Here is a 22,058-nt window from a genome sequence, read left to right on the forward strand (position 1 = left end):
AGTCAGTGAGACCCCAGAGGAGTAGAAAATTTCAGAGAAGAATAGCAAGTTGAGGCTTAAGGGATAGGATCTCAAGTGGCAAAAAGGGTTTCTGTGCTAGCACTTTGCTAAGAGAAGCTTCATAGAGAATTTTCCAAGTTCCATGAATCTCTCTTACAAAAATATCAGGAAAGGTTTGAAAAGAAAAAACAGTTTGTAAAAGATTTTATTCTGCAATATCTAATCTGATTAAGTGTGACAATATCACACTAGAATCTTTCGTCTTAGGAATAGTTCTGTGGTCCATCTATGGCCAACATGTGTAGCCGACAAGTACCCAGACAATACAGGGCCGTGAAAAAAGGGGGAGAATTATCTAGCCTTGAAATCAGGGGCTTTTAATCGAAAACATTTAAACGTAACCCCAGGCTCAAGGACAGCGGTCCCAGTAAGAAATGTTTTGTTAGAGAATTCCTTAGCAACCTTCTTAGCAATATTTTATTGGCTGAAAATGTCAAATCTGAAATATAATATTCAGAAGAAAGCATTGCCAAACAATGGAGCCTTTATTCCTCTTCCCTCCTATAGGAAGAGGAGCTTAAGTCTCAGGATCGGCTTTTTATTTTTTAATATCCTGTGGCAGCGCATAACGCCTGGGTAGATACAAATATTCATCCCTTCTCTCTTAGCTTTCCCTTGACATGAATAACAAGTATAACTTATTCATGCTTTCAGCCAAGTAGTTTCCACCCACAGCAAGGGCCTCTGCTGTTTTAACCTCCATGTCATTCCTTTCAACAGCCTGACTCTCTTTTTTTCTCTTTTTTTTTTTTTTTTTTTTTTTTTTGCTACGCGGGCCTCTCACTGTTGTGGCCTCTCCCGTTGCGGAGCACAGGCTCCGGACGCGCAGGCTCAGCAGCCATGGCTCACGGGCCCAGCCGCTCCGCGGCATGTGGGATCCTCCCGGACCGGGGCACAAACCCGTGTCCCCTGCATCGGCAGGCGTCGGACTCTCAACCACTGCGCCACCAGGGAAGCCCCCAGCCTGACTCTCAAAGCTACTGATGGAGACAAGCCCAACCTACCTGTATTTAGTATTCTGGTCATTTCCTGATTAAGCAACATGCAAGCCACTGAAATAAATGTATATCTTTGAAAATGAGTTTCCTTAATTACCTCATTGAAATTTAATGAAATATCTCCGTTTGTAAGATTATTTTCACTTTCCAACAGCACACATCCATGAGATACACTAAGGGAGAACGTATAAAGAACAGCGTAAGACAGAGGGAGAAGTGTTTTTCTGTACCATATATTTCTTAAATACATATATTTAAGAAATCTCTTCCTTGTGAGTCTCCCCTGAGCTACACAACTGCCTCTCCGTGCACGTTCTTGTGCATTTTTATAAGGTCTCATCAATAAGCACTCTATGAAAAAAATGGTATGTTGGAGTCATGAAAAATATCTTGGCTGGCTGAAAGTATTACATAAATACATCCTGGTGTGTACAAACTGCAGCAGATGTAATTTAAATTTCTAATTAGGAACAACACTGGTTTGAGTAAAAAAGAAATGCACTCAAGAGCAAAAATTCAGAAAGAGATTAAGTGACAAACATCATTTCAAGCAGAATAGTAGACACATAAAGTCTACTGTCCTACAAAAGACTGGTTTGAGGTTTTCATAGTTCAAGAAAATCTTATCCTTGGGTGAAATTGAAACAAAGGAAAATTTCTGGTTAATCAAAGGCACTGGATAGAGATTTAGATTCTAGATATGTTTTTGTATATATTTTTTTAATACCGTCTTCAACATAGGACTCTGAAGCTTACTGTTTTTAACCAACATGAATCAAACCTTATGAGGCATTCAGGTTTGCAAAACTTCTTTTATAGACAGACCGTATTCCTAAGAAAAAAAATACCAAGATCAGACTGAGTAAATCATCCTTGTCCCCTAAGCCCGTCACACCAGCCCTGATCCTGCATTCCACATCTCTGGTGTGGAAGGACTAATGAATTCTCTTTGGTCTCAGAGCCTGCAGAGCCCCAGACATAGTCTGCACACCCAAGAGACTGATGTGAAGCTGGTTAGGTCTGTAACTCACAGCTTCTGTTGGAGGGTGGAATAGATGCCCAGAGGGCTAAACAGACACCCAGAAGGAAAAGATAAACAAGAGACCACCAGGTCATCAGGGCCTTTGTTCATAGGATACCTTTATGGGAAGTAGAAAGAGGTACACACACACACACACACACACACACACACACACACACACACACACACACACACACACACACACACACACACACACACACACACACACACACACATCCATCCCAGGATCCTCACATAGGCCCATGGCTTAGTGAGAGGTGGTAAATTTATGCAAATTAGAAAAAAGTGCCCCTTCTGCCAGGTGGAGGTAACCCCACACTAAGGCAAATGATTTCGTATGTATTTCAGCTTCAAATTACTACCTTAGCCAGGCAAGTCTGTATAGTTACTAACTGGCACAATCATACAGGATAGACCTGAAAGATGTTGTGCTTCTTCACTTGAAACACATACATGTAAATGATAAAAAGCTATGAAAAAAGAAGCAAGAGCGCTTCCCTGGTGGCGCAGGGGTTAAGAATCTGCCTCCCAGTGCAGGGGACACGGGTTTGAGCCCTGGTCCAGGAAGATCCCACATGCCGCGGAGCAACTAAGCCTGTGTGCCACGACTACTGAGCCTGCGCTCTAGAGCCCAAGAACCACAACTACTGAGCCCGCGTGCCAAAACTAGTGAAGCCCCAGCGCCCAAAGCCCGTGCTCTGCAACAAGACAAGCCACCGCAAAGAGAAGCCTGTGCACTGCAACAAAGAGTAGCCCCTGCTCACCACAACTAGAGAAAGCCTGTGCACAGAAACGAAGACCCCACGCAGCCAAAAATAAATAAATTAAATTAAAAATAAATACTGTATATGTGTCAATCTCAATCTCCTTAAATAAACAAATAAATAAAAATAAGTTCATCTATTAAAAAAAAGCAAGAAAGATTCTCTCTAAAGATACAAAGAATATATATGAAATATAATATCGGAGAGACTCACCATCTTTATGAGGGCAAAAACCAGTGATGAAAGTAGAGATGGGGACCAAATGGTAAGTATACTTGCAAAATGTATCAAATTGCTTCCTCAGTAAAAGTAACTACAAGGAATTCATATTTTCAGAACATAGAGATGTCAGGTCTGGGATGTGATTTGAACCTACTTGCAAGCTAAAGTTAGCCTAATAGTTAGGCTGTTACTATTTCATGGATGCTGGTAGACTTTATTATTCATGGCATGGCCTCAGCATATTTATGTCTGTCCTCTCTGGCTCCAAGTCAACATGACGGATGCTGCACACACAGTGTGTTTGCACTGCAGCTGAGGAACACTGAATCGTGGAATCCACCATTTTTATAGCAGATAGTAAGCAAGCCTGGTCTTTGTTCTGGGGAGAATGTACCTCATCTCTCAAGGTTCCCAGCTACACAACAACCCTAAGAAATAGTCCAGGTTAGAGTAGTCAGGTATGCAATCTTGGCATACCCAGCAAGACATCTAGAGTGCAAGAGGCCCAAGGAGGACTATCTTTTCCAACAAGAGAATATTTAAGAATGGCTTAGTGATAAGAAAATTGGCATTTGCATGAAAACACTTATCAAATTGTTATACATTTTCTATTATTATTATTCCTCTTATTATTATTGTTATCATTAGGCTAAGCTCTGAATATGTCCACATGTCTTAAGCACTGCTCCTCAAGGCAATCTGTAACTTAAAGGAGAAAACTAGAAATGCAAGACAAGGTATTTATATCTAAATATCTGCATAGAATATTTAAAAATGAAATTCATCCTGATTTTGAAATAAACATATGCTCACATAAGAAAATGCAGAAAATTATCTTTAAAACATTTAAAAGTCACTCATAACCCCACTCCTCAGAGATCTCAATTACAGTGTTATTTGGGTGAATTTCAATTCAATCTATATTCTGTACATATTACACAGTTGCAATCATATATAAAGTCCAATTTTATATGCTGCTTTCACTTATAACTGGTTTTCCCAATTATGCACATAACAAGCTTAATATTAAATGGCTACATAATATTTCACAACATCAATGCACCATTAATATAACCACTCACTTAACCATTTCAGTTGTTTCAATTGTTCACTATTATAAACAATCCTGCAGGATGTGCAAAGCATAAAACAAAGATTGCACAGAACATTATCCAGAAGAAAACCCTTAATAGTCCTCTAAAATCAATACTCTGAACAGGAATGTGGACTACATTTAAAATTTTCTTCCGTAGATATCCCATTTGCATTTCCAAAGTTCCAGTGACAGTTTGATCATGTGATTAATTTCTGCTCTTATGCTTGACTCTCCTCAATTCCTAAACCAGAATAGATGCTGGCCTACCTAACCATTCATTCTCACCACCTCCTTACTAAAAGCACTCCTATATTATTCAGGTTAACAATGTGCTCCATTAAGACTATAGTCCCCAACCTTCTTTATAGCCAAATATGACTGTGTGATTAAGTTTGGCAAATTGAGATATAAGGGGAAGCCATTGAGAAGGATTTCTAGGAAATCTCCATTAAATGAAGACAGACAGATGGACAGGAAAAGCTTTTTGGTTGCCCTCCCCCCTTCCTGGAAGGTTGAAGTGTAAGCTGGTGCTCAAGCAACCATCTTGGTCAGTGAGGCAACTTGAATATGTAAGACATGCATCAGAAACAGCAGAGCAGAAAGAAGCAATCTGTAAGACTACCACACGAGTGGTAATCTATTGCCAAAGTGCCCTGCTTTGAACCCTAATTCTGTTACTTCCTAACTACAACTTTGAGCAAATTAGTTTTTCCATTCTTTCACCTGTAAAATGGGGATAACAAATATCTATCTCTTAGAGTATGAAGTGCTTAGAACAAGGCTAGGAAATAACAAATGTTCTATTATGATTGCCTATTATTTGTACTATATCATCCCCAGACTACCTACCTTCAGACTTACTTTATAGGAGAGAAACAAAGCCGTCTATGCTTAAGACACCTATTTGGAGATATCTATTTTATTATAATAATTATATATAACATATTATGTATAAGACACTTATTATTATCGTCACCTTCTATTGGCGGTAGAAATTGAAGGGCATAATGGCTCTAAGTCTTTCTACTTGGATTAAAAGTCAAAAAGAACAACTTACACTTTAAAGATAAAGAGGTCCTTATACCAAACAGCTTGAAGTGTTTATTTCTAAGGATCTGAATTGCAGGGGACTTTTCCTTTCTGTATTAGTTTTGTAATGTTTAGTTTTTTGGGGTTTTTGGGGGTTTTGGCCACGCCGCATGGTTTGTGGGATCCTAGTTCCCCGACCAGGAATTGAACCTGGGCTATGGCAGTGTAAGTGCTCAGTCCTAACCACTGGACCACCAGGGAATTCCCAATGTAATGTTTAGATTTTTATAACAAGCAGATATGACTTTACTTTTATAATCATGAAAAAATATTCCAAGGAGTATTAAATGAGAAAATATTTAAAATAAAGACTTCTTAAATCAGGGGTTCAGCTTTTCTTACAGGACTAGGTAGCACAGGATTTCCGCTCTCACTGGTCCCCTAGCAAAACAAACACTGGGCAATACCAGCCCTTGAGTTTTAACGATGGGAAATGTCTTGAGTTTTTCTACAGGACTTTAATAAATTGCCTTTTAAGTGTTCATGGTGGGGGGAAGGGTGAATTACAAACATTACAGAACAAAGGAACCATCATTGGCTGATTCTCTGATATAGAAGACCCTTCAAATGCAGTCTTCTCCCTTTGATGATTTTTTTCCTGTTAAGGTTTTGTTTCAGATTCAAATACATTCTGAATAGATGCAATTAATCTTAACAATAGTATAACCTTACAGCACTCTACTGACTTTGAAGTAAGTAACCTTACTGTGTAATTGAACTAAGTTTCTTTTTTCTCATTTCTGCTATGCTTCTAAACGATTATTATAGGTATTATGTGTTTTCAAGCTTTCATCATCCTGTTGATTTATTGCTTCACTGTTACAGCTGTCAAACTTTTTGAGAAATGCCCACTCATTTTTGATATTGTATTTGAACAAAAATGATTGCTCCCCAAGACTTAGCAGAATTCAAATGCATATCACATTAAGGAGTGGAATCTAGTGCAGAAAAGTTGGAAATTCATCCTAAACAGAACCATAATTTCTCCCCTCCTGTATAAACAGGAAGGTAAATTTGACCTAATCAAACCAAAATGTCTTTTCTTTCCATCCATTCCAACAATCTCTTCTGCCATGCAAAGAACAATGCTTTGCTTTTCACACTGTAGGTGGTAACCCACTAATGGGCCATGAAGTCAACTTAATGGGTTTATTTTTAATGAATAAGAATAGAAAATGTCGGGCTTCCCTGGTGGCACAGCGGTTGAGAGTCCTCCTGCCTTTGCAGGGGACACGGGTTCGTGCCCCAGGCCGGGAAGATCCCACATGCCGCGGAGCGGAGCGGCTGGGCCCGTGAGCCATGGCCGCTGAGCCTGCGCGTCCAGAGCCTGTGCTCTGCAACGGGAGAGGCTACAACAGTGAGAGGCCCACGTACCGCAAAAAAAAAAAAAAAAAAAAAAAAAGAATAGAAAAAGTCAAAGTCCATCACATATAGTAAGGGTGAGAACTGTTTTCTGACATTTTTTCAGTTATATATAAACTCACATATGACCTAGACCCATACATGTACTAGGTCATGAATGTCAAATGCATTGCTAACTTTAGGCTGCGGTCAGAAGTCTGAAAGATCTCTGGAAGGCAGTATGGGGTTTAGGTTGCTCAGAAACAGTGACAGTGAGAAAACTGTTCTAATGTAAGCCAACCAAGCTGTCATGAAGAAAAGCAGCAGAGAAAACAGGATCGCCCCAGAAACTTTGCTCCTACAAACTACTTCTCTATCCAAATCATTTTAAAACTGTAAATAAATGTCACATTGCTGATTCTATAGTACCACTCTCTTCAGTCTACAGGAATTCTATTTTCTTGATGTGAAAATAGGACCACTGATAGGAAATTCACGAGCTGCACTGTCACTCCCTCCTCCAGCCCCATCATGTTCAGGATCCAGACTTTGGTAGATAGACTCAGGTCTGAGGGCTGGTTCTGTGACTAAAAAAAAGCCATGAGACCTTAGGAAATCATACACTCTCTCAAGACTCAGTTTCTTCAACTATAATGGGGCATAGTGTTTACTGTGAAGAGAAAAATGAATTATATGATGCGTGTAGCACGCGGTTATAAGTTCAAGACATAAAAGTTCGAGGTACTGATTGTTATTTCGGTTTTAGTCCCTCGGAGTACCCAGTTTAACTATTCCAGGTCATAACTAATTTCCTTTCTGCTACCACAGTACTGCAGTGCTTTGTCACATTTCTTAATTCTAAAAGCAGTCAAACAGAGGCTTCCAAAGAGCGTGAGACCTAAAAGCAGTCAAATAAGGAAAGCTCTACTGATTAGTTTGGTAGTAGAATCTGCCCATAGAGACACCTACCCAGCTCACTGAGTCATAAAATTATCATTGAGTTAAACACTGTCTGTTGTTTTACAAACTTGCTGAATGCTTACGAGCCTTGCCTGGAGACTGAGTTAAATAGTTCCCTAATGAATAGCTATCTATATTCAGCCATCAGGAAGATTTCTCATTAGAATCAATCACAGATTTTTCTCTTCCTAGGTACCATTATTTCAGAGCACTAAAAGGAACTCAGGCGTTATTCAGTTCTCCATGTCCAAGGCGGGGTAATAGCCTGATGCTTTCATGCCATTTAACAACTACAGGCAAAAGCTTATTTTCTCACTGCCGTAAGAGGAGACAGAAGAGAAATCTGGGGCATTTGCAGTGAAGAAAAAATAGGGAAAGCAGTTCCTGTAGGCTCTCGTAAGTTTGTAAAAACTTGCACTTCATTTAAGACTATTTTATGTGGCTAGTTCAGATTCAAGTGAGCTGAGTCAAGAATGACTTAAGAAGTTTTTGATGGTCTGTCTTGGGTATAAATTATACATCAGGATTAAGAGTATACTCAACAATGATTAAATAGTGATGTTTATAAAAATGGAACTAATGCTATATAACTTAATGACTATGTTATCATTTTTCCCATCTTATATCTCATCTTACATTTATGAAATGTTTAATACTAAAATAACATAGTAGGGCTTCCCTGGTGGCCCGGTGGCTGAGAGTCCGCCTGCCGATGCAGGGGACACGGGTTCGTGCCCCAGTCCGGGAAGATCCCACATGCCGCGGAGCGGCTGGGCCCGTGAGCCATGGCCGCTGAGCCTGCGCGTCCGGAGCCTGTGCGCAGCAACGGGAGAGGCCACAACAGTGAGAGGCGCGCGTACCGCAAAAAATAATAATAATAATAACACAGTGTTCTTTAAGAGAGAAAAATCAGGAATTGGCCATTAATAAGTGGGCTTACCAAGCCATTCTTTTTAAATACATTTTTTTAAATTTTATTTATTTATTTATGGCTGTGTTGGGTCTTCGTTTCTGTGCGAGGGCTTTCTCTAGTTGTGGCAAGAGGGGGCCACTCTTCATCGCGGTGCGCAGGTCTCTCACTATCGCAGCCTCTCTTGTTGAGGAGCACAGGCTCCAGACGCGCAGGCTCAGTAATTGTGGCTCACGGGCCCAGTTGCTCTGCGGCATGTGGGATCCTCCCAGACCAGGGCTCGAACCCGTGTCCCCTGCACTGGCAGGCAGATTCTCAACCACTACGCCACCAGGGAAGCCCCCAAGTCATTCTTTATTCTCCCTTCACTCTCCCTTGAGAGTTTGAGGATGAAGGGGAAAAAAATGTATCAGTTATCAGGGTCAATTTCTTCCCTGGAGCACAACAAACTGGGCAAAGTATTGAAGTTAGAGGAAGGAAACTAGGGAATGGCCCCTGAGCCCCAAGGGACGAAATAAGGAAAAGGAGTGGGTTTCCCCAGGACATATAGCACTCCCAACAGCCATGGTGTCTAAGCTGCTGTTGTCAGGGGTATGGAGTATCTTAAAGGCTGTGTCAATTCGGGTCCTCCGAGGAGCAGACATCAAGATGAGATTAGACAAGCAAGAGATTTACTGGGAGGAAGGCTTGTGAAGGATAAAAGGTGAGCAAGCAGCAGTAGGCAGGGAAAACCTTAAGAACATGAGTAGGTCTGACACCTGTGAAGGGAGAGAGGGAGGGTTGAGTAGGAAGAGCCTCAGACTGGTATACGGTTCTGAGAAAATCTTGGATAGGTCAGTGGGGAGTCTTCTGGCAAAAGCTGCCCCATAAAGGAGTCCCACCTGGAATGCTCAGACACTGGTGGGAAGAGTGCAGAATAAGAGTGCTCTCAGAGCAAAGGGTACAATGGATTCAAAAGGATGGCAACTAGAGCTGTCAGTTGACTATGCTCCCCACAGTAGAGTCTTTTGAAGATCTGAAGAGCAAGCTTCCCTGGCTGCCATAGAGGCTATTTAAACTACCGTGGTATAATAAAGTTTAAGTATTCAATCATTGTCCCTGGTTCCTGGCTCAGAGCTCCTTAAAATCCTTGGAATTCTAAGTTATAAGAATGTCAGGACTTCCCTGGTGGCGCAGTGGTTAAGAATCCACCTGCCAATGCAGGGGACACGGGTTTGATCCCTGGTTCCGGAAGATGCCACATGCCACGGAGCAACTACACCCGTGAGCCACAACTACTGAGCCTGCGTGCCACAACTACTGAAGCCCCCGTGCCTAGAGCCCATGCTCCCTCAACAAGAGAAGCCACCACAATGAGAAGCCCACACACCACAACGAAGAGTAGCCCCCGCTCACCGCAACTAGAGAAAGCCTGCGTGCAGCAACGAAGACCCAACACAGCCAAAAAAAAAGAATGTCAATTATATGCTAAAGAGAAGATTCCTCGTGGGGGCCCTAGATAGCTTCGGGATGGGAGCTGTTTGCCATAAAAAACAACCATGTGATTAGAGGGTTAGAACTTTCAGGTCCACCTCTCCCCCAGCTCTGGGAAGGGGAGAGGGGCTGGAGATTGAGTTCAATCACCAAGGGCCAACAGTGTAATCGATTATGCCTATGTGATGAAGCCTAAATAAAAATCCTCAAACAATGAGGTTTGGGGAGCTTCCAAATTAGTGAAGACCTCCAGGTGCTAGGAGGGTGACCCACCCAGAAAGGGTATGGAAACTCTGTGCAACCCCCCTCCCCATATCTTCCATTTGGCTGTTCCAGGGCTGTATCCTTTACAATAAAACTGTAACTGTAAGTATAGCGGTTGCCATGAGTTCTGGGAGTCATTCTAGTGAATTATCAAACCTGGGCACGGGGGGAGGTCATGGGAACCCCCAAATTTGTAGTCAGAGATGTTGGTAGCCTGGGGCCCCCCTTGTGGCTTACTCCTAAAGTGGGAGCAGGCTTGTGGGACTGAGCCCTTAACTTGTGGCATCTGCAGCAGCTGTGAGTAGTGTCAGAAATGAATTGAATTATAGATAATTGGTGTTGCAACAACGTATTTGTCAGAAAAAAACAAAACAAAAACCAAAAAAACCCACAACTCCTAATTCTCCTATAGATCACAGTTCAAACATCACCTCTTGGGAACACTTTTCCTGCTCCCAAGACTAGCTCAGGCCCTGGCTTTCCTTCACAGTGCATATAAAGAGTTACTCATGTAATTATCTGATAACTGTCTGCCCCATCAATTAGACTATAAGCTACACAAGGGCTTATCTTTGGTTGAGTAGTTATTTTTTCCTGTATTTCTAATTAAATATCCAGAGCTAGAAACCCTCTCTTTTTATAGGGTTGTTGTGAAGATTCAAAGAGTTAACATATGTATGGGGCTTCCCTGGTGGCACAGTACCAGAGCAGAGGACACAGGTTCCACCTGCCAGAGCAGAGGACACGGGTTCGAGCCCTGGTCCGGGAAGATCCCACATGCCTCAGAGCAACTAAGCCCATGCGCCACAACTACTGAGCCTGCACTCTAGAGCCCGCGAGCCACAACTACTGAGCCCACGTGCTGCAACTACTGAAGCCCGCATGCCTAGAGTCCGTGCTCCGCAACAAGAGAAGCCACCGCAATGAGAAGCCCGTGCACCACAACAAAGAGCAGCCCCCGCTCACCGCAACTAGAGAAAGCCCACACACAGCAACAGACCCAATGCAGCCAAAAATAAATAATAAATAAATAATTTTTTTAAAAAAAAGAGTTAACATATGCAATGCACTTTCACAAACATAAGTTAAATACATAAGTGCTTGCCGTTATTGTTGCTAATCTTTAAGTCTCTACAGTTTTTGCTATAAAGTTGGCCACAAATATGTTAAGGTAAACTGAGTTTGTATACAAATTATGTTAAAGTTAACTGTATAGTGAAATTCCACATTATGGGTTCATTTTCAGAATATCTTTATATTTCCTTCAAACAGCATCAAGCTAGAGGACCACCTTTAGGTACGGTTATAGACAAGTATCTGAACAAAGTGAACCTTGCCTGTATTGCTATCATAGGCAAGAGCCTTTTGCCCAGAATTGGGTAAAATGAGGTAAAATTCCCTTCCAGAAAAACCCATGCCTTAGTCTTATATTTATCTAGAGTTTGGGGGAAGGGTAAAGGATTACTTTGGATTAGAAGTTTGTGTGAACTTTTTTTCTCTTAAAATCTGTATAAATAGCTTACAATCTTTAAGATAAAATCACAAACTGAAAAGAATTAGGAAACCCAATATTTATTAGTAAACACTTTACTTAAATCCAAATATAGTTAAGGGCTCAGCCTTGCCTTAGATTCTATTAGAAGTCCTCAGGAATCATTCTAACAACTTGCCTTAAAGTCTCTCTATATTTATATGTAAGTCAGCGTTTTAAATCAGTGTGTTTTCACAAGGCATAAACACTTCAGGGTGACAGCACAGTACTTGGTCGATAAACATTTGTTAAATGAATTCAAGGCTATCAGCACCCAACATTTACTGGATACTTGTTTTCTGCCAGGCATGAAATTGTTTTATGGATACACAGACACACACATACACAGACCCTGAGAGGTTGGTATTATCTCACTTCACCTAATGAGGACCCTGAGACATAAAGTAGCTGAAGTTCAGAGAGTAAGTAATGGCAGAATCAGAACTGGAACCCAAGCCTGCCTGGCATCAAAGCTCCTCCTTTTCCCACGTTGGGGCTTCCCTAATGAATAAGTGTAAGGATGCGCACAAAACAAGGTCAAAGTTCAACCTTTAGCATATAAATAAGCTCATATTGAAAGTGAACAAGTGAAGTTTCACTATTAAGCACTTAACTCTATCCTTCCTTTTTCTTAATTTTCTATTAGAAAATGCTTCTAATTTCTCTCCAAGAAAATAAATCTTAACGGCATTTTTTGGTCAGTTTTACTGAGATGTTATTTGCCATTCAACAATTTTCCTTGGTTTCCTGCTTCCATTAAAGGAGACAAGCAAGAATAAACAGTAGATATAAGTGACTACTGGAGATGTAAGAAGAATTCAGAGTGGTCCAAACAGGATCTTACTTGTTATATACATAGAAGGAAATGTATCTTATAATGTTCTGCTTATTGCAACTGGTTCACATGAAAATAATGAGTTCTGTGAAACACCACTGAACTCACCCATGTATTCTCTCATGGTCTACTGGCAAATTAGAAATCACAAAATGTAGTGAGGTCTTCAGATACTGAGGCCTGGAAAATTAATTAGAAAACTGCCCCTTTCTGAGTAATTTAGTCCAGCAAGATTCTGGGGTAATTTACAATTAATTTACAAATAAGAAAACAGACAGATGCAACTGCTAATGTTTATGAGATGTTATGAGCTTGCAATTAAATGATTATGTCTAAGTAGATCTTTAAAATAGAAAAAAAAGGCACATAGAGGGTATTCATCATCAACGTGAAACCATACATCCATGACCTCTGTTACATCAAATGCTACAGCTTACAGAGATATACTCAGAATTAAAGGACTTCCATTATGGCCAGATATCCCCCGCTTCTTCTTTGGGCCGCACCGCCCGGCTTGCAGTATCTTAGCTCCCCACCATGGATCAAACTTGAACCCGCCCTAGCAGTGAGCGCGCTGAGTCCTAACCACTGGACCGCTGGGGAATTCCGCTCCGCTCCGCCCCCCCCACCCCCATTCTGAGTAGGAAAGAAATGCAGCAATCTCTAATCGAAATCACCCAGATCACCCACACCACCTAAGGGCAACCCAAAGCTGAATAATATTAAAAAGCCTGGTACTTATGAATTCTTTCAAAAGTTAAGGGATGAAAGAAAATCTGTTTATTGGGCATAAGGTTATATACTGTTCCTTAGAAACCAACGTTTGTCTTTCATGTAACTAGAAGTTGATGAAAATGAAACTATCTGGAAAGTTCCAGTTCACAGAAGCAGCACTTCAAAAGCAGTAATGTCTTTACAAACCCTACTGTTGGATTAAAGCATCTCATTCCATTGGTGGGAAAGGATCACTGACACTTTACATAATAAATGTTTCCAGGATAGTAACTGTGGTCCCTGAAGCAAAGACCAGGAATAAAGGCTACCTACCTGTTCCTATGCAGAGCACTTATCAACACCTGCGGCAAGAAACACTACACCCACTCACTTCCTCTCCGGCTCCGTCCTCTGGTCCTAAGGGGGCTACTTTATCCGGGAGTTTTGTTGGAATGCAGGCTCCTAGAGGCAGCATTTGCATTTCTACCCAATAACACATTCTCTCTTCACCCTTACCCTCCCAGCTGATGTGAAGATACTATTTAGGGCATCAGTTTTTTTAAGATAGGAAGGGAAGAAAATATTTTCATACTATTTAAGAGCATGAGTTCTGGAGATATCTGGAAAATTAGTAAGAAGCCTAGGCAGTTACTACACACCCAGTAGTAGCCTAGTCCTGTAGCCAGCCTTGAAGAATCAGGAAGGTAGTGTCCTCAAAAGGAACGCGGGCTCGGTCGGATGTTCAGTAAGGATCCCGGACCGGCACACTCAGTTTATAAGGTAATTCATGTCTGCTATTGTTTAGACAAATGAGCCTGCATTTTCTTAGAGACCCTGTAATGGGGCCCCTGTGGTTCAAACTTAGGTGATCTGAGAAGAGCCTGGGCGCCTGTTTGGGGTCTGAGCTTCCGCGCCGCAGGACAGGTGGTTAAATACTTACAACCTCCGGCCCGCGTGCTCCGGGCTCTCCCGCGAAGGGCTCTCGGGAGCCTCCTCCAAACCCCGCCTGGGGCCCTGCGGCGGGCCCAGCTCCCCGCGCCACGCAGCGGGGTCCCGGGCCGGGCGGGAGGCGGCGGGGGCTCCGAACCCGGAGCCCTGCACCCCACTGCGGGTGTACATGGTCCACAGCCCGCGGGTCCCGGGCCGCCGCCGCTGCGGGAAGGATGAGGGCCGAGCTGAGACGCTTCGCGGGTCTCGAGATGCGATTCCGAAGAGCGGGAGCGGCGGGTTTAGCAGTTGAGTTTCGATTCCCGCTACCAGCCGCGGGCTGCCCCGCCCCCCAGGACTTCCCCGACCTTGCTCCTCCCTGGCGCCCTCTGACCCGATCGCAGGTTACAGCGCCGGCCGCGCGCCCCGCCTGGGATGTTGAATGGAGCGCGCCTGGCCAGCTACAGGTGAGTTGGTTTGAGGTCTCACAGCCACCTTAAAGGGTGATAAAGTTATCTATGATCAATCACGGAGACCTCATGCAAGCAGGGAGTAGGGAGTAGCCTCCAGGTAACTGAAATCCTGAAAGACAACTTAGGACTATTTAACAGGTCACCCTAATTTGAGGTTTCTGCAGGATATTTGAGACGGTGAACAATATATTAACCTTCAGATTCCAGAGATTAGGTCAATAATTAAAATTATCTAAACAAAATTTGGCCTTTTATCAGTTTTGACTGCTGTTTGGTTTTTGCCAAGTATTTTCTTTTTTAAAATTTTTTTAAAATATTATTTATTTATTATTATTATTATTTTGGCTGCCGTTGGGTCTTTGTTGCTGCGCGCGGGCTTTCTCTAGTTGCAGCAAGCAGGGGCTACTCTTTGTTGTGGTGCTCAGGCTTTTCATTGTGGTGGCTTCCTCTTGTGGAGCATGGGCTCTAGACGCGTGGGCTTCATTAGTGGCAGCACACAGGCTCAGTAGTTGTGGCTCACGGGCTCTAGAGCACAGGCTTAGTAGCTGTGGCACACGGGCTTAGTTGCTCGGTGGCATGTGGGATCTTCCCAGACCAGGGCTGGAACCCGTGTCCCCTGCATTGGCAGGCGGATTCTTAACCACTGCACCACCAGGGAAGCCCCTGCCAAGTACTTTCAAGTTAAAGGAAATGGAAAGTGAAATCAAAAGTGGAAGAAAAAGCAGAACTGGAGCAGCAAGCTGAGGGGAAGGCAGAGATGATTCTCTACGCAGCCCTGTTAAGTGATTGATCAGACATTAAAGAAATTTTGATTAAATACCTGCTCTGTGCAAGACATTGGGCAGTAATTCAACTATGGTATGGGAATAGTTTAAAATATGGATTTGCAAGATTCTATAGGTCCGGGGGTGAGTCCCTGCATCCAATTTTTTAATAGCTCCTGATGACTCTGATGTGTGCTGCGATGATCACCACTGTCCTTTGTGTAGCTGGCTACCCAAAGATAAAAGAAGGCTCTTCCCTCACCCAACCGCTACTCTAGAAGACGCGTAAACAAACGTTAATGCCACCATGGGATAAGCGAAATAACAAGATGGGTAAGGCTATTGGATGTTCAGGGAAAGTAGGGATTAGCCCTCCGAATAATTCAAAGAAAAGGGACATTTGAGAATGACCCACAAAAGTCAAGGAGTTCACCAAGAAGAAGGAGGCACAATGCTGGAGGCTTGTGGCTTACACTGAAAAGGTGTGTACCTACTCCAGGTGGGGTGGGATGGCTGGAACACCCCAGCCTGTAGTCATCAAGCCACTTAGGAGTTCGATTGTTTTGCTTATATTACTGGTGCTTAGAAAATAAAGACAAACACATGTTTGATAGCTAGTGAAAGATTTCAATGAATGGTGGGCAGTGTGTGGAGTAAGACAGGAGAGGAGAAGGTAAAGGCAAGGGACTTGTTAGAGAAGGAGGTCAGGGTTTCTATGCCACCTGCAGCGTTAGAGGTCTGTCAAGTAGACCACGGGTTCTCAAATGTCAGAGCCCATCAGAACCACCTGGAGGGTGTATTGAAACAGACTTCTGGAGCTAACCCTTGTGTTTCTGATTCAGTAGATCTGGGGTGGGATCCTGTGGGGTATTGTGAGGAGTAAAGAGTTAATCTACAACAGTTGATCTCAAATGGAGTTGACTTTGCCTCCAGCAGATATTTGGCAACTCCTGGAGATCACTTTTATTGTGAAGCCTGGAAGCGGGTGGAAGTGGGGCTATTGGCATCTAGTGAAGGCCAGGGATAATGCTAAACACCGTACAGTGCACACAGGACAGCCCCTCACACAGAGAATCATTCTGCCCCAAACGTCAGTAGATCAGGTTAAAAAATCCTGACCTACACAATATGTCTAGTTAAGAACCCCAGTAATTTAATGGTTGCTGTTTTTATGGTGACCTTAAGGTTTTAGCTTTGTAAAATGGGTAGGTGTCACAACCATTCATGAATCAGGAGGAAGATGAGAGTTTGAGAACATTTGGGTTGGAGGTGACTGCAGGGTGAGAAATGCAAACAATGGATCTGGGTGGCCTTTCTGGAGGTGATCTTCAGAATCTCTTCTGCTGGGAAAATACCACAGAAACTTCTTTTTTCAGAAGAGAAAGTAGTTGTTTTGGTGGTTGCATTAAATTCAAATTTTGAGTAGGGGAAAGTCCATTAGGGGAAAACCAGTTCTGTTAAAGGAGCTGGTAATAGTAATACTGACTTCAGGAATGCATTTAGTTGACCATATTTATTTTACAACACAACCATGTAACACACCCACGTTTCAAACATGAGATAGAAATAGAAGATAATGGGCAAAATCTAAATTGCTTATTCTGTTCACTTCTCACTTTGCTACATTCTCAAAGTGTTTTTAAAAATGTGAGTATGTTTTCTAAAATGTGAATAGCAATAGACATCTAAAAGCTTCTTCAGGGTGCTCAACAGTGAGTCATCCATGAAACTATACACAGAGAATCCTAACGGTGCTACCAGAAAACTACGAGAACTAATCAATCAACTAATCAATGTAGCAGGATACAAAATTAATGCACAGAAATCTCCTGCATTCCGATACACTAAAGACGAAAAATCTGAAAGAGAAATTAAGGCAACACTCCCATTCACCATCGAAACAAAAAGAATAAAATACCTAGGAATAAACCTACCTAAGGAGACAAAAGACCTGTATGCAGAAAACTATGACACTGATGAAAGAAATTAAAGATGGTACGAACAGATGGAGACATATATCATGTTCTTGGATTGGAAGAATCAACATTGTGAAAACGACTATACTACCCAAAGCAATCTACAGATTCAATGCAATCCCTATCAAACTACCACTGGCATTTTTCACAGAACTAGAACAAAAAATTTCACAATTTGTATGGAAACACAAAAGACCCCGAATAGCCAAAACAATCTTGAGAAAGAAAAACGGAGCTGGAGGAATCAGGCTACTGGACTTCAAACTATACTACAAAGCTACAGTAATCAAGACAGTATGGTAATGGCACAAAAACAGAAATATAGATCAATGGAACAGGATAGAAAGCCCAGAGATAAACCCACGCACATATGGTCACCTTATTTTTGATAAAGGAGGCAAGAATATACAATGGAGAAGAGACAGCCTCTTCAATAAGTGGTGCCGGGAGAACTGGACAGCTACATGTAAAAGAATGAAATTAGAACACTCCCTAACACCATACACAAAAATAAACTCCAAATGGATTAAAGACCTAAATGTCAGACCAGACACTATCAAACTCTTAGAGGAAAATGTAGGCAGGACACTCTATGACCTAAATCACAGCAAGATCCTTTTTGACCCACCTCCTAAAGAAATAGAAATAAAAATAAAAACAAAAATAAACAAATGGGAGCTAATGAAACTTCAAAGCTTTTGCACAGCAAAGGAAACCATAAACAAGACCAAAAGACAACCCTCAGAATGGGAGAAAATATTTGCAAATGAAGCAACTGACAAAGAATTAATCTCCAAAATTGACAAACAGCTCATGCAGCTCAGTTCAAAAAAACAAAAAACCCAATCCAAAAATGGGCAGAAAACCTAAATAGACATTTCTCCAAAGAAGATATACAGATTGCCAACAAACACATGAAAGGATGCTCAACATCACTAATCATTAGAGAAATGCAAATCAAAACTACAATGAGGTATCACCTCACACCAGTCAGAATGGCCATCATCAAAAAACCTACAAACAATAGTTGCTGGAGAGGGTGTGGAGAAAAGGGAACCCTCTTGCACTGTTGGTGGGAACGTAAACTGATACAGCCACTATGGAGAACAGTATGGAGGTTCCTTAAAAAACTAAAAATAGAACTACCATACAACCCAGCAATCCCACTACTGGGCATATACCCTGAGAAAACCATAACTGAAAAAGAGTCATGTACCATAATGTTCATTGCAGCTCTATATACAATAGCCAGGACATGGAAGCAACCTAAGTGTCCATCAACAGACGAATGGATAAAGAAGATGTGGCACATATATACAGTGGAATATTACTCAGCCATAAAAAGAAATGAAACTGAGTTATTTGTAGTGAGGTGGATGGACCTACAAACTGTCATACAGAGTGAAGTAAGTCAGAAGGAGAAAAACAAATGCCGTATGCTAACACATATACATGGAATCTAAAAAGAAAAAAAAATGGTCCTGAAGAACCTAGGGGCAGGACAGGAATAAAGATGCAGACGTAGAGAATGGACTTGAGGACACAGGGAGGGGGAAGGGTAAGCTGGGACGAAGTGAAAGAGTGGCATGGACGTATATACACTACCAAATGTAAAATAGATAGCTAGTGGGAAGCAGCCGCATACCACAGGGAGATCAGCTTGCTGCTTTGTGACCACCTAGAGGGGTGGGATAGGGAGGGTGGGAGGGAGATGCAAGAGGGAGGAGATATGGGGCTATATGTATATGTATAGCTGATTCACTTTGTTATAAAGCAGAAACTAACACACCATTGTATACTCCAATAAAGATGTTAAAAAAAAAAAAGAGTGAGTCTTCTACTGGCTTATCACCCATTCTCTCACCTTATGTGTGTGCATTTGTATGAGAAGATGGTCTGGCCTTTACATGGGTTATCCTGAGGTGTGTGCCTCTGTAGCAATGCTGGTGGAGGGAAGCAGGGAGAGTAGGGAAGGTTATGGATCCCCATCACTGTTTCCACCCTAGTACTTTAGCCATTATCTCTTCCATACAGTGGAGTGCTACCTGATTTTTGTTTGAAGCAAGAGTTCCAAGGCTTTAAAAGTTTGTAGAACCACTATATTGGACAATTGCCTATATGTTTTAAGGGACCTGGGGAACACGTGAAGTCTAGTGAGATTGTTAAATTGCCTGAAATTTGGCCAATTAGAGATTTGTTTAGGAAATGGTTTTCTTTTAAAATAGAACTGCCTCTGGGAAATAATCATTTGTTCTTTCCTTTAGGTAAAGGAGTTTAATCTGAGCAAAAGACATTTTGGTTGGGGAAGAGGGAAGCTGAGTGAAAAAAGGAGGATTTCAAAAGCTGTACAAAAGAAAATGCTGTAAAATGAGACATTGTCGGGAAATGGGAATTCAGGCCTCAGTGAGCAATTTTAGCTATAGCCCAATGAGCAAAAATTACATCAAAAAGAACCTTCACCTACCTGGTCTAATGCTAACATCCAAGTGTGTCTTTATTTTCTGAGGAAATAAATGGGAATATATATCTGATTTTTAAATCGGTTGCCTTAGATTATTCCTTCATTAGTGTGAATAAATATATATAATTAGAGACACATAGACTTGGCTTTTTCTTTTTAAATGTCCCGTGATAACAGTCTGAAAATTCTAAAAAGTCTTGCTTCCTTAAATTTGATTCTGCAGTAGAAAGCTAGATTAATCCAATAGATGTAGGACAGCAGTTATTCTAAAGCTTTTGTTTCCTCTTCTAACAAAGGAGCTATGTGAAACACCTAATACTTGGCATCTCCTCATTTTAAGTGTGTGTGTGTGTGTGTGTGTGTGTGAATGAGCATATTTCTATCATGAAAATTTCATATTCTTTAGAAATTCTTCAAATTTGTAACATAAAATCAAGAATGCTGCAGTAATAAGTCACTTTAAGTTCATGTAAGAAATATTTATTGAATGATAAGTATATGTCATCTACTCTATCAGACCCGGGCACTACAGTGGGGAACAAACAGAACCTTGTTATTCTAGCTCCATGTTTAAGATTACCTAACTACCCCCTATTTTAGGAAACAGAAATTTAGAGAGGTAAAGGGACTTGTCAGCATTATGTAACAAATCTATGGCAGAACCAGAACTTGAATTTAGGTCTTCTGAGTCCAAGTCTAGCTTTTTACATTTTGAAAGATGATTGTGACAAAAAATGTTTTTTGACAAAATTCGGAATTTGGAACGTTTCTCAATTGTTATAATTTTCCCAAAGATCAGCTGTATATTATTTTCCAAAGCAGTTGTGTCAAAGTTTCTAAACGTATCAGAATCTACATTCATAAAAGCCTTAACACGCCAATATGCACTCCTATAATTACATGATCAAACTACCTATATGACAGTACTTTATATAACATGTCAAATTTTCATGAATAGCAAACATGCTAATTTTGGTTCAAATTCCTTTTCTTTAACAGTGTTAAAATAGTTAGCTTTATAGTGTATCACAAAGAATTCTACTTAAGAATGAAAAGATGTATATTTGTTCCCTCTATTTTTCTGACGACAATGTGTCCTGTCACTTGGGAAAATAAGGAATATAGAAATGTGTTTTCCGTAATATTTCTTATCTTCTGGAAGGTGGCTGAATTGCGTTGTTTGTAAATTCAGATCTGAGGAATAGGTAGTTGCTTCCATCTCTGGGTTCTAACACTGTGTAGTAGCCTTCACAAGGCCTCTACTGGCTGCAGGGAGAAAGGAATCTCCTTTAACTTTGGAAAAACTTCAGAAGACTCAAGTCAGTGGCTTGGGGGAGAGAGTCCCCTGAACTGGTTCTTTACCTATGATGAATGATGAATCAGAGAGAAACTCTCTAGAGCACTATTTTTTATCCAATCACTGTGCCTTTTCCAAAAGTGTCCCCTTTTAGGGAGCTCCTAACTGTTCTGATGTTTAAACTCTAAGCCAACTCTGTTGTGAGCATTCCCAGTCCTTTGTAAATATCACGAGGTCATTAAGAGAGTGTGTGGTGCTGGGAGGCGGGCTGGGGGAAGCAAAAGACCTGCGCTTGAGACCTGGCAGTGCCATTCAAGAGTTTTTTGACCTCAGGCAACCAGTAAAACGCTCTGAACTTTGGTTACTTCATTTGTAAGATGGAAATATTAATCATAATACCACCTGTCCAATCTACTTTTAGGGGTTTGTGAGAGCCAAATGAGATGACATATGTGAAAGTGGTTCGTAAATTGCACCTTGATGATGTATAAATGGAAGTTATTTTTTTTTGAGCTGTCAACGCAAGAGCTTTATATATGTTTTCTAATAATACTTAAATTTGTCAGAGAGTTCTTAACTTCAGTTCCAGCAGCTCTTGGCTTGCAATTGCTAAAACATTACAGAGCTATATCCTTAGTGTGTTTTATCTTGAAATCTCTTTCCGAATAGAAATAAAGCAGTATATAGTTTTACCTACCAACATATAAATGCCTGGCACAGAAGTACAGTCCCCAGTGAAACTGGAACTCTTTTGGCATAACTGGAAGGCACTGAGCACTTCATAGACATTTTGTGACACTGTTCCATCTCTAATCCCTTCTGGAATCTGACAAGCGTTCCATTTCTATGGATAAAACCTAG

At 41.4% G+C, this 22,058-nt stretch overlaps 1 protein-coding gene and 1 non-coding gene across 4 annotated transcripts in view; both read right to left on the minus strand.

Annotated features, from left to right (window-relative positions):
• The window catches only part of EPSTI1 (epithelial stromal interaction 1), a 98,459-nt gene extending 83,911 nt beyond the window's left edge, over window positions 1-14,548 (minus strand). The window contains exon 1 of one of the 3 annotated variants that reach the window (XM_004274562.4): window positions 14,240-14,545. In XM_004274562.4, the coding sequence (XP_004274610.2) occupies window positions 14,240-14,418 (179 nt within the window). In that variant the 5' untranslated portion in view covers window positions 14,419-14,545. Of the gene's footprint in view, window positions 1-14,239 lie in introns of all 3 variants that reach the window. The other 2 variants (XM_012534758.3, XM_033436735.2) reach the window with 2 other exon arrangements.
• Window positions 5,401-5,472, minus strand: TRNAV-UAC (transfer RNA valine (anticodon UAC)). The gene has a single exon. It is a non-coding gene; the product is annotated as a tRNA-Val (tRNA).
• Window positions 14,549-22,058: the final 7,510 nt, after the last annotated feature.

The sequence above is a fragment of the Orcinus orca genome, chromosome 18 (assembly GCF_937001465.1).
Source record: "Orcinus orca chromosome 18, mOrcOrc1.1, whole genome shotgun sequence".
Lineage (NCBI taxonomy): Eukaryota > Metazoa > Chordata > Mammalia > Artiodactyla > Delphinidae > Orcinus > Orcinus orca.